The 12,632-nt window shown below is 40.1% G+C and overlaps 1 protein-coding gene across 3 annotated transcripts; it reads left to right on the forward strand.

Annotated features, from left to right (window-relative positions):
• Positions 1–335: 335 nt before the first annotated feature.
• LOC6544985 (proton-associated sugar transporter A) lies at positions 336–6,190 on the forward strand. Of its 3 annotated transcripts, none has more exons than XM_026977454.1 (4): positions 336–1,296; positions 3,769–5,190; positions 5,474–5,648; positions 5,711–6,190. In XM_026977454.1, exons 2-4 carry the CDS (start codon positions 3,788–3,790, stop codon positions 5,930–5,932), a joined length of 1,800 nt encoding a protein of 599 aa, XP_026833255.1. In that variant the 5' UTR covers positions 336–1,296; positions 3,769–3,787; the 3' UTR covers positions 5,933–6,190. The 3 variants fall into 3 exon arrangements, with proteins under 3 accessions (XP_026833255.1, XP_026833256.1, XP_026833257.1); XM_026977455.1 differs by lacking the exon at positions 336–1,296 and adding an exon at positions 2,527–2,947; XM_026977456.1 differs by lacking the exon at positions 336–1,296 and adding an exon at positions 3,475–3,494.
• Positions 6,191–12,632: the final 6,442 nt, after the last annotated feature.

A 12,632-nucleotide genomic window follows, 5' to 3' on the forward strand; every position in this document is an offset into this window, starting at 1 on the left:
AAATTGTAAATGATATTAATAACATTGCAGTAAGTATCTAAAATAGTGTTAAGATACAAACTAAAATATCATAATGCGATTTTAAGGGAGTTTCTATGGGTGTATCAATATAATATTACTAGAAAGATATCACGAAGAGTCGAGAAAGGTTCTGTGAGCGTTTTGAAACTTGGCACGGAAACAATACCTACTTTTCTCTCCGTGTGGCCACTGCTCCTAAGACAAAGAAAGGAAAGGCCCGACCGGACCCGATACGATAAGACGTCGATCGGAGGAGAGTGAATATGGCCCGACATATAGAGGCCCGATCCGATGAAGAGTAGGAGTAGTCTGGGATGCGAGAGAGAGAGAGAGAGAGGCAGAGCAATGCCGTCACATATGCTGTATAAATTGGCGCGTCCAGAGGTCCACCACTCAGTCGCATAGCGAACCAGAGCAGACCAAGATCACCTCGAGCAGTCGGCGTCAGAAGGCGTTTAGGCCATCCAAAAATAGACCAAAGTCATCGAGAGTTGGGCAGCGCAAGCGAAAAGTTCTGCAAAAAATAGAACATAAATATTCCATTTCCCACTTGCTGCGTATCAATTCGAGGGACATAATTCGGAACTGCGTAGTTAGGCGGAAAATTGTGTGGAAAACTCTGCTTTCATGTCTTGCCAAAGTCTTCGCAGCGTTCAGGCCAAAGGAGTAAACAGCTGCCGCGCTCGACAAGCGGCCATGTCAGCAGTTTAACAAGAAAGCAAATTTAATATAACCAAACGAAAAACAAATCCATAGGGCATCGAGCAGCTATAGAAGATATATCATTAGAATCAATAATTCGCCAAAGTGCGAGTGCATCGCTGGAAACGGAGAAGAGTGCGGAACAACTTTCCGCAGGAAAACAAAAAACAGGAGACCGAGACTGGGGTTCTAAAATTGATTTCGTTAGCCTTTTGCCAGCACCAACTGCATGGGTAAAGTTATGAGAGTGAATTCATTACCGCCGCCCGCCCACGACTGCCACGCCCACGCCCGCTCCAAGCAACAGCAGCAGAAACAATTGAAATTGAAGAAAATCGAAATATATTTTATGTTCAACAATTTGTGCAAGAGAAAAACTTTAACGGAGCATAATTTATTGACACTAAAGCAGAGCCGTGATAGTGAGTGAAGCAAGCCGCAAAAAAACAGTGACAGTGATCGTTAAAATTTTAATCAACATAAAAAATAACAAGAAAAATTAGTCACATTTCGAAACAACAACAATAGCTAGAAAAACGCATTTGTGAGCAGATCAAGGATTGCCACACACAGGTGAGTTTGAGCTGTTGCATTGGGTATTTCAAGTAATACCCCATGTTTTATATGAATTTATTTGACTTTCATGGCTCCGGGACTTAAGTTAAAGCTACTTAAGAGCAGGTTGTTTTCTAAAATATTTTATATGCGCGTCTGGCACTTGGGACTCCATTTTACGCTAGTTCTTAAACTCATTAACTGTGGAAGTAAGTAGGGCTAACAGGTAACTCATAGTAATTGCAGACTCACGCTCAGATATTTTTCCAACTAAAAATCGAATTATCACAAAATGAATGACTCGAAACTAAGACTTCAACAGATATCCACACTTTTACGCAATAAAATAAATTTCGTTAGAATTTCCTCCCATAATTAAGGGAGCCGTAATAAAATAATAATACGGTTCATGCCTGTTCACAATAAGAGGATCAATTACGCCTCAATTGTCGGTTAAATAAACTGCCTATGGGCTGAAAGCTGAAAGCTGAAACTTGCCTGTATGAATCTATGTATATTGACAGCACAACCGGGTTCACACCCCCACAATGAAGTAATATGAATTTTAAGCAGCTGCAGTTTAATAATAATGTTAATTACAAAACGGTTTAATCGCCATGGAGCCTGCTACGAAAGCAGCAACAATGGAATTCATCCGATTATTCAGCCGAAGACGTGTGAACTTAACATTGTGATATTTTGCTAACGGATAGCTGCATGTTAATTATTTCCTCAATAGTTCCCCAGATGACCTTGACCCCTTTATTTTCCGATTTTCCGAATGATTCACACAAGCCCCCGAAGAGTTGTCAACTGCGGAACGCTTATCAGGTGACTTCCTAATCGTAACAGGCAATTAAAGCCAGCGGCCACTTAATTAATGCTAAGAGCTCATCGTTTTGTTGTTATTTTGTTTTTTTTTTTGATTTAAACATTTATTGACCTAGTCTGCGGCGATTTAATTACCAACCGCCGTTTTCGTTTTTTCGTTTTTTTTTGTTTGTCTGAGAATATTTATACATATTCAAGAGCAAAAAGCGTCGGTCATCGTGGCTTGGGCTTGGATTTGAAATTCCAGAAGAAAAAGAGAGTAGCAGTGTATCTACACCCGCATGACCTGCAACTTGTCTCAATTACCACGAAAATGTGACTGTGACAATGTGAATGACACTCGAGCCGGCGGCGTGTAAATTAGATGTTTTGTATTTTAAATTTATTCGAGCTTTTATTATGATTTTATTATTCTTGTTGTTAGTGCTCACGTATGGAGCAGATAGGTTTTGGTCAATGGCTCAAAGACAGCGCTCGCCAGCCAGACTTGTGATTAAAGATAGAGAAACCCGGAGACTCGCAAATTCGAAGACCCAGACTCAGTTGCGATTTGGACACGCGACGTTTTGGTTGTAGAGAAGTTTTGGTGCCGCCTCGCAAAAGCCGTTTAAAGATCAACCGCAAAGATACAATTGAACCCAATATAAACCGCTGATCTGGTCAATTTGCAAAAGTGTTCGCCTGCAATAGTTCGAAAATGTGGCTGATTGTCAAGTTCAAGCAAAAGAGAAATTGAGTGAAATCTATTTGCAAAGTGTGATAATAGCTGAAATACTAAACCAAGTGGAGTAATTAAATAGTTCAACAAAATAGTGATATTAGACAATTAGGAAATTAAGTAAGTTTAAATAGTCAGCTATTTGCTACTAAAATGGGATAAACATACATATTCCACATAGGCCAAATTTGATATTAACCCAAATAGTAACGAATTGAATTCCAAACAAAGCAATGTACAATCTCCCGCAGAAAGTGTCTTTTATTTATGTCATGTATTCCGATTACAAGACTAGGTCTGCGAACCGATTTCGGGACTTCGAGTTCGATTCCACTAACCAGATAAGCCTTCGAGTCACAATGCACTCTCGTTTGTCTTTCGCCGTGATTGAATTTGTTTGTAAACAAATAGGCGCCGTTCAGTGTTCGCACTCTATAGGCAGTGACACAAATTGCGAGTCTCGGTGCAATTGAATTGGAATTGAAATTCATATTCGTTTTCATTTTCATACTTATATTTTGCCACCACCCCGTGGCCGCGCAGCTCAATTAATCAGAGATCTGTGACGCTTCTTCGACGTGCCGCACCAGATCCAGATGTTTCTACTTTAATCGGTTCAATGTCTCTGTTCTCGGGGTGCGCTGCCAAATAGCACGATCGTCGTTTGGTAATTAAAGATTGAGATAGGGAAATTAAGCCCAGATGTGACCTAGTCGATTTATGTGTGCTGCACCCCAGCAGTGGAAAGTTTTCGACTTCAGAAGATTCATTTCCCCAGATTCAGATACTTTACTGATTTTTATGATGAGTTCCAGCAATTAGTTTGTAACTTTAAGTACGAAATCTGTAATATCAATTAATAGCTAGATGTTTAGAGTGTGGCTTAAATATTTACTACCCAGCATCTAGCTACTTTTGACCTATATTTCCTGCATTCACAGTCAGTAAGACCGGATCGCAATGGTTGGAGCTACTGCCGACGCCTCGAAGGCGAATCAGCTGTCCTCGGTCCGGAACCCGATGATCAAGTACATGCTGAAGACCCGGGAGAATCATGCACGGGAGCAGGAGCACGACTACTCGCACGTCTTTCGCCGGAAGACGCGGTTCGAGATGTTCCGCTTATCCGCCATCGCCATGGCCATTGAGTTTGCCTACGCGGCGGAGACGAGTTTCGTGTCGCCGATTCTTCTGCAGATCGGCGTGGATCACAAACACATGTCCATGACCTGGGGACTGTCGCCGCTGATTGGATTCTTTATGTCCCCGCTGCTGGGCAGCATTAGCGATCGCTGCAAACTTCGTTGGGGTCGCCGACGACCAATTATCTCGATTCTATCCTTTGGCATAATGTGCGGCTTGATACTGGTGCCATATGGCAAGGATCTGGGTCTGCTTCTGGGCGATGGCGGATACACTTATGCAGAGCCAGCCTTGAACTTCACATCTTCGTCAGAGGGATCAGTGGCTGCTTTGGTTTCGAGTCAGACCCCGACTGGACCATCCGCTTTCGATTTCAAGTACGCCGTGATCCTTACGATTTTGGGCATGGTCCTGTTGGATTTCGATGCGGATACCTGCCAGACACCTGCCCGCACCTATTTGCTGGACATGTGTGTGCCAGAGGAGCAGCCCAAGGCGATGACCATGTTTGCGCTCTTCGCGGGCTTCGGCGGAACGATTGGATATGCCATTGGAGGTGTGGACTGGGAGACAACGCACATTGGCAGTTTCATGGGTGGAAACATACCCACTGTCTTCACCCTGGTTACCATCATATTCGCGGTGTGCTATCTGATCACGGTGACCACATTCCGTGAAATTCCGCTGCCCCTGATCGAGCAGGATGAGCTGCTGAGACCTCTGTCCGAGCAGGCCATCAAGAAGGAGTTGAGAAAGAAGAACAATACCATTTATTACATCCAGGAGACCACACAGCTGGAGCTCCAGATGGCCAGCGATGATCCCAAGAGAATGGAGGCACTGCAAGGTAGCTATCAAAATGGCTATCCAGCCGCTGTGGAGAAGCAAAGGAAGTCGCAGGACCTGGAGACCCAGTCGGATTACGAGGCTCCTGTCTCCCTGAAGGCCTATCTCAAGAGCATCTTCATCATGCCCTACTCGATGCGCATGCTGGCCCTTACCAATCTGTTCTGCTGGATGGGCCACGTCACCTATTGCCTATACTTCACGGACTTTGTGGGCGAGGCAGTTTTCCACGGTGATCCCACGGCTGCTCCCAACACGAAAGCTGCTCTGAACTACGAGGCTGGTGTGAGATTTGGCTGCTGGGGAATGTCCATTTACGCATTTTCCTGCTCCATCTACTCGCTGTCGGTGACCAAGTTAATGAAGTGGTTCGGGTAAGTCTGCAAACTTAAGTAAGTGCCAACGGCATTTGTTTAAGTGTAAACATTATTTTTTTTGCTTGGTCAACACATTGATTTTTATGGCTAATTCAGATACATTACTCAAGGGTTTTTACATTGACTCTAGGGCAACAGTGGTTCTTCTAGTTTACTTTTCAAATTCTTAAAGACGGTAGCTTTGGCTAACCCAGATCTGCAATATGCTGACGTCTGTTCCTATTGAATAAATTGAATATTGATAAGAAATCGAAGCCATGATTATCTCGCTTCGTTCTAGAACCAAGGCCGTCTACATCAGTGGAATGATTTACTATGGTATTGGAATGCTCGTCCTGGGCTTGTGGCCAACTAAATGGGGAGTTTTAGTATTCAGCACGTCAGCAGGCATTCTCTACGGAACCATCTTTACGGTGCCTTTCATATTGGTGGCTAGATATCACGCCAAAAACTGCGTAAGTAAACTGAAAGCAGACTTTTAAGATATCACTTTTTAATTATTATACATTCATTTCAGTTCTGTATCAAAAATGGTGAGACAGTGCCACTGAAACAGGCGCGGGGATTGGGCACTGATGTGGCCATTATCAGCAGTATGGTGTTTATTGCCCAGTTGATTGTATCCCTTTCCGTGGGTCCTTTGGTATCCTGGATGAACACAACTTGTGCCGTGCTCTACGCCTCGACGTTTCTGTCCTTCTTGGCGGCCATTGCAGCCATGTTTGTGTTATATGTCTAGGAATCTAAGGATATAGCGGCGATCGAGTGATTATGAACACAAATGTTACATGATTTTACGTAGCGTAAATGTATCTAGTTGAGTATCTTTGCCTACTTTCTGGCAGTATCTGCGACTGCACTCACAATGTTGTGGCATACTTTAAGGATGATGTGTTTATTGTGCTTGTATTCATTTAAAAGATTTAATTTTTTTTTTGTAAGCTGCATGAATTATATGAATTTAAATTAGTTAAATACATTTACTTTCTACCCCAAATGACCCCTTCTTGGCTCAAGAAAATTTCTATCTCCGAGCAAAACAATGAGCTCAAGGGCGGATATTAGTTTTTACGCTCGTGCGTGGCATTCAAATGCAATTTTTAATTTCCTCAAGTGCACTTTTTTCTCCCAGATGCTGCCAATTTCCTTAGCAGCTGCACATGCCACGCCCCTCCCCCAGCCGCCCTTTCCAGGGGCACTTTCTTGTAAGTGTCAGAGACACATTTCCGTTGTCGCCTGAGTGATAAATAGCATTTAATAATTTTCCGTGCGCACATTTCAGGTCCTCCACTGCGAATAAAGCAATTAAATTCTCTTTTCTTGGCGGTGCATGCTTCGCAGTCCAAGTGAAGATGAAGGTGCTCGAAAAGGCTATGAAAATATAAACATCGGATAAAATGCTACAGTCGAGTTCCCCGACTATCAAATACCCGATACTCAGCTAGTGGAAGAGCAAATGAGAAATTTCAACATTTCCTGGAATATCGGTAGAAATTAAGAAAAAAAATGAAAAAAAAAACCGATTAATTTAAGTTAAGTTATGGAGCTTAGAACTACAGCCTTGGGACGTTTTTTAATGTTTATGAATATATACAACATCATACATCAGAAAAATTACAAAAAAATTAAAAAAAAATAAATTTTTAAATTTGAATGCAGATTTTTAGAGAATTGCGCCAGAAACATTTAGAGGTATGCCACATCAAAATCCGATTAAGATAAGTTGAGTTATGGAGTTTAGAACTTCAGACTTGGGTCATTTTTTAATTTCTTTGATTTCTACAACATCATACATCAGAAAAATTACAAAAAAATGAAAAAAAAATAAATTTTTAAATTTGAATGCAGATTTTTAGAGAATTGCGCCAGAAACATTTAGAAGTATGCCACATCAAAATCCGATTAAGATAAGTTGAGTTATGGAGTTTAGAACTTCAGACTTGGGTCATTTTTTAATTTTTGTGAATTTCTACATCAGAAAAATTACAAAAAAATGGGAAAAAAATAAATTTCTAAATTTGAATGCAGTTTTGTAGAGAATCGCTCCAGAAACATTAAGAGGTATGCCACTTCAAAATCCGATTAAGATAAGTTGAGTTATGGAGTTTAGAACTTCAGATCTTGGTCATTTTTGAATTTCTTTGATTTATACAACATCATACATCAGAAAAATTACAAAAAAATGGAAAAAAAATAAATTTCTAAATTTGAATGCAGTTTTTTAGAGAATCGTGCCAGAAACATTTAGAGGTATGCCACTTCAAAATCGGATTAAGACAAGTGGAGTTATGGAGTTTAGAACTTCAGATTTTGGTCATTTTTGAATTTCTTTGATTTATACAACATCATACATCAGAAAAATTAAAAAAAAATGGAAAAAAAATAAATTTCTAAATTTGAATGCAGTTTTTTAGAGAATCGCGCCAGAAACATTTAGAGGTATGCCACATTATAATCCGATTAAGATAAGTTGAGTTATGGAGTTTAGAACTTCAGATCTTGGTCATTTTTGAATTTCTTTGATTTATACAACATCATACATCAGAAAAATTACAAAAAAATGGAAAAAAAAAAGATTTCTAAATTTGAATGCAGTTTTTTAGAGAATCGTGCCAGAAACATTTAGAGGTATGCCACTTCAAAATCGGATTAAGACAAGTGGAGTTATGGAGTTTAGAACTTCAGATTTTGGTCATTTTTGAATTTCTTTGATTTATACAACATCATACATCAGAAAAATTACAAAAAAATTGAAAAAAAATAAATTTCTAAATTTGAATGCAGTTTTTTAGAGAATCGCGCCAGAAACATTTAGAGGTATGCCACTTCAAAATCCGATTAAGATAAGTTGAGTTATGGAGTTTAGAACTTCAGATTTTGGTCATTTTTGAATTTCTTTGATTTATACAACATCATACATCAGAAAAATTAAAAAAAAATGGAAAAAAAATAAATTTCTAAATTTGAATGCAGTTTTTTAGAGAATCGCGCCAGAAACATTTAGAGGTATGCCACTTCAAAATCCGATTAAGATAAGTTGAGTTATGGAGTTTAGAACTTCAGATTTTGGTCATTTTTGAATTTCTTTGATTTATACAACATCATACATCAGAAAAATTACAAAAAAATGGAAAAAAAATAAATTTCTAAATTTGAATGCAGTTTTTTAGAGAATCGCGCCAGAAACATTTAGAGGTATGCCACTTCAAAATCCGATTAAGATAAGTTGAGTTATGGAGTTTAGAACTTCAGATTTTGGTCATTTTTGAATTTCTTTGATTTATACAACATCATACATCAGAAAAATTACAAAAAAATGGAAAAAAAATAAATTTCTAAATTTGAATGCAGTTTTTTAGAGAATCGCGCCAGAAACATTTAGAGGTATGCCACTTCAAAATCCGATTAGGGTAAGTTGAGTTATGGAGTTTAGAACTTCAGATTTTGGTCATTTTTGAATTTCTTTGATTTATACAACATCATACATCAGAAAAATTACAAAAAAATGGAAAAAAAATAAATTTCTAAATTTGAATGCAGTTTTTTAGAGAATCGCGCCAGAAACATTTAGAGGTATGCCACTTCAAAATCCGATTAAGATAAGTTGAGTTATGGAGCTTAGAACTTCAGCCTTGGGTCATTTTTTAATTTTTGTGAATTTCAACATCAGAAAAATTACAAAAAAATGGAAAAAAAATAAATTTCTAAATTTGAATGCAGTTTTTTAGAGAATCGCGCCAGAAACATTTAGAGGTATGCCACTTCAAAATCCGATTAAGATAAGTTGAGTTATGGAGTTTAGAACTTCAGATTTTGGTCATTTTTGAATTTCTTTGATTTATACAACATCATACATCAGAAAAATTACAAAAAAATGGAAAAAAAATAAATTTCTAAATTTGAATGCAGTTTTTTAGAGAATCGCGCCAGAAACATTTAGAGGTATGCCACTTCAAAATCCGATTAGGGTAAGTTGAGTTATGGAGTTTAGAAGTTCAGCCTTGGGACGTTTTTTAATGTTTATGAATATCTACAACATCATACATCAGAAAAATTACAAAAAAATACATTTTTAAATTTGAATGCAGATTTTTAGAGAATAATAATTTAATAATTTTTTTTACACAAGAACAGTGAATCTCTATTCTCTAGGAATGTAGAGTTTTGTTCGGTTCTCTTCTCATATTTATATGGCTCATTTTTGTGGGCGGGTCGTAATGGAAGCTGTCTTAATAAAACTAAAGGAAATGCGCAAAACTTCACATGCAGAAACAATCGCAATAGAAAAGACATGAACAGTGCGAATGAGCGACAAAAAGTGAAGTTCTCATCAAATTGAAAATAAACTCTTTACGACGAGACGTCGAGAGCGGCACTGGCTCATAAGTATCGGCCTTAAAAAACTTAGACAATCAGCATCAGCAAATCGAGAGTCACAACACGGCGTATGCGTAACGTGAGATCCTGCGAGCACGCCTCGTTTCAGTTTTCCACCTACCCTAGTCAACTCGCACTTAAGAGCAAACAAATTGAGTTTATCGGCGGCTACAAATCTACAGGAAGCTTACAATCATCCATCATAAGACCCTAACCACGGCACATTCCTCCCAAGCACCCAAACTCGTCCTTTTCCCAGCGAGCTCTAAAAAATATTTACATTTGTCTTGAGCTCATTTCGAAATCCGTGCGAGCAATCGCTAGGGGTTTGCCAGCAAATCAACAAGCCACGTTAGCAGTGTCTTCGCTTTCTGCCCCTGTGTGTATGTACTTATGCAATAAACCAAAAGCCGTCGCAAATCAACAAAGGTAAATTCATTTCAGATTTGATTCGGGGGGCAGTAAAAGGGAAACACGTGCACCATTTATCCACCCCTTCCAAGCTTCCAGGCCTCCAAAATTCCCATCTCCAACTCCATATCCATCTCCATCTCCTTGACGCTGACGATCTGTGACGTAAGACCGCCATCTCAGGCGTAGCGGAAGTGCAGCTCCCACTCCCAGGAAGCAATTCACCCGGATTTCAGCCAAAAGTGCCAGGCCAAAGCATATGCATTAGCATTGTTTACCTGCTGCGGACGAGGATTGCCGATGAAATGGGATGCTCTGCGTACAGGATATTGCGACGGCACTACCAACACTTGGGCGAAATTGGGCGACATTGCAAGGCAACTAAATAATAGGTATTCAAATATTGTGCAGCAAAATATTTTGAGCCAAAAACTTTAAGTTAGGCTGCTTCAACTTTATTTAAACTTGATTTAAACGTTATGCGATTTTTGGATTATGATTTTCTGTCATTTGATTTTCTGAGTGAAACTTGCAACTGTTGCCTTGACATTTGTGGTCACAAGTCAGCGGATTCTGGCCGGGAAGTTGTTGAGATATTTATTGCTTTGCTCACACAGCGATGGATCAGCAGTTCAGCAACCTCCAGTTGGGCAGATATCACTATTTATTGGGATCTCGGATGGAGCTTGTGGAGCTTTGTCCACACGCTTGACACCTTTGGCCCCGCACGCTTTCAGTCATAATTTATATGCAAATTATTTTGGTATAATTTTTTCTCACCAGAGACGCTTAACTTTTAACTCTTTTGGCGGTGCCCTTCCTTCCACGATGTGGCAGCTTCTCCTGCCGGAAGCGAACCGCCATTTTATAAACATTTCACAGAAATAAAAGTGGCAGTCCAAGCAGATGAGGAAGAAAATGGTTGGGGGTGGTTGGGCGGTGGGGCGGTGGGGCGGTGAAAAATAAAATGCCAGAGAGGGGTGCAAAAAATAAATGGTTTAAGGGTTTCCGCTTTTTCTCCCTCCCCCCAAGTGATGGCATGTCAAGTCGGGCGACATGTGCAATAAAAGGGAAATAATATGCAAATGCAATTATAAGCAACTGGCTGCGATATGAGCAAGACATCCGCAACAGCATCCGCATCCGCATCCGCATCCGCGCTGCCGTCAAGTGAAGCTGACGCGGATGTTGGAGCGACGTCGCCTGCCAAGCACACAAAAACCGCAAAAAGTTTTGCATTTTTTCCGTTCGGGGCGCACTTTCAGTAACTTAATTTTCATAGCATAAACAGGATGTATAAAAACTGCTCGAAACGTAATTTGATTGGAATTTGAATATATGAATTTGCATTGTATTGTTGGATAAACAAATGCGGATGGCAATGCGGATGGGAATGCGGATGCGGGGGACGTCGATTAATCCTTGTAACAATTACATTTTTAAATTGCAAGTTGCAGGAGCAATATAATGCTTCGATAAACTTTTGCCTTCCAAATCAGAGAACTAACACGAGCCATAAATTAAGAAGGCGACAGTGTCGCCCGTTCAAGCATTTCCAGTTTTGTGTGGCCCGGTTGATGTGAAACTTTTGCTGACCCAAAAGCCGGACGTGCTGGCCCAAACCAGGACTCGTTCCAGGACACGTTTCAGGACCAGAAGCAGGGACTTTCGCCCGGCTGTCTGCCAGCCGGCCTGATACATGAAATGTAATAAATTTCGTTATCTATGCATTATTTATGTCGTAATTTGGTATTTTAGCCCCAAAACAGAAAAATGAAAAGCGTCGAGCCATGGCTGGCAGGACATCCAGCAGCTCCAGCGCCAGGACATCCCTGGCATCGGGTCAACATTACACATTTTCACTGGGCGAGTGTGTGAAGACGCATAAATTACACTTGCAGTCTGCCGCACTTGTGATGTGTGCAAAATATATTTTAAATGAAATTTTTCGCCACGTCCAATGAAATTTGTCCAACTCACCCTGTGTCCTGTGGCTAAGCGCTGCTAAATTGGCCTGACCACCAATGCTCATTGCCCCCCGTAAAGGGAAATAGAAAAAAAAAAAAAAATGCTTCAATCAACTTTATGCCCAAAATCTTAATATGCCAGCGCAACTTCAAAAGATTAAATTTTACTACATTTTCTGCAAAAATCATGCACAGCCACGCAAATGGGAGAATAAATTAAGTTGTATTTGATCCAAAAATTAAAATTTATTCATTGCGCCAGCAATCTGCATAAACATTATTCGCAATTTCAAAGGGCGCAAAGTTTGTGCATCGATTTGGGGCAGCCAAAGGTTAGGTGAGCCACAATTAATTTGTTGTTTACACCAAAGAGTTCTCTATTTACTTGTGTCCTTGGCCCAGTTGATGTCCATGGGCGAAGTCCATCTGCGAGATGAGTGCACTTCCACATTGCCTGACATTTAGAAAGCCAATTGATTTTGGCACTTTCTTGGTATTGTTTATTTTACTTATTGAGTGTCTTAGATATGCATTTGCCACAAACACACAAAGCCCGCACTCACATATTACCCAGTTAAAAGCGGCAGGGCGGCTGTGGGCCAGCATAAGCCATGAGTTGGCCAAAAGGAAAAGACCAGGAAGCGGGAGGAAGTCGAGGAGGCAGAACAGCTCACTCTGCATGTG

The sequence above is a fragment of the Drosophila erecta genome, unplaced genomic scaffold (assembly GCF_003286155.1).
Source record: "Drosophila erecta strain 14021-0224.00,06,07 unplaced genomic scaffold, DereRS2 tig00000021-arrow-pilon, whole genome shotgun sequence".
In the NCBI taxonomy this organism is placed as follows: domain Eukaryota; kingdom Metazoa; phylum Arthropoda; class Insecta; order Diptera; family Drosophilidae; genus Drosophila; species Drosophila erecta.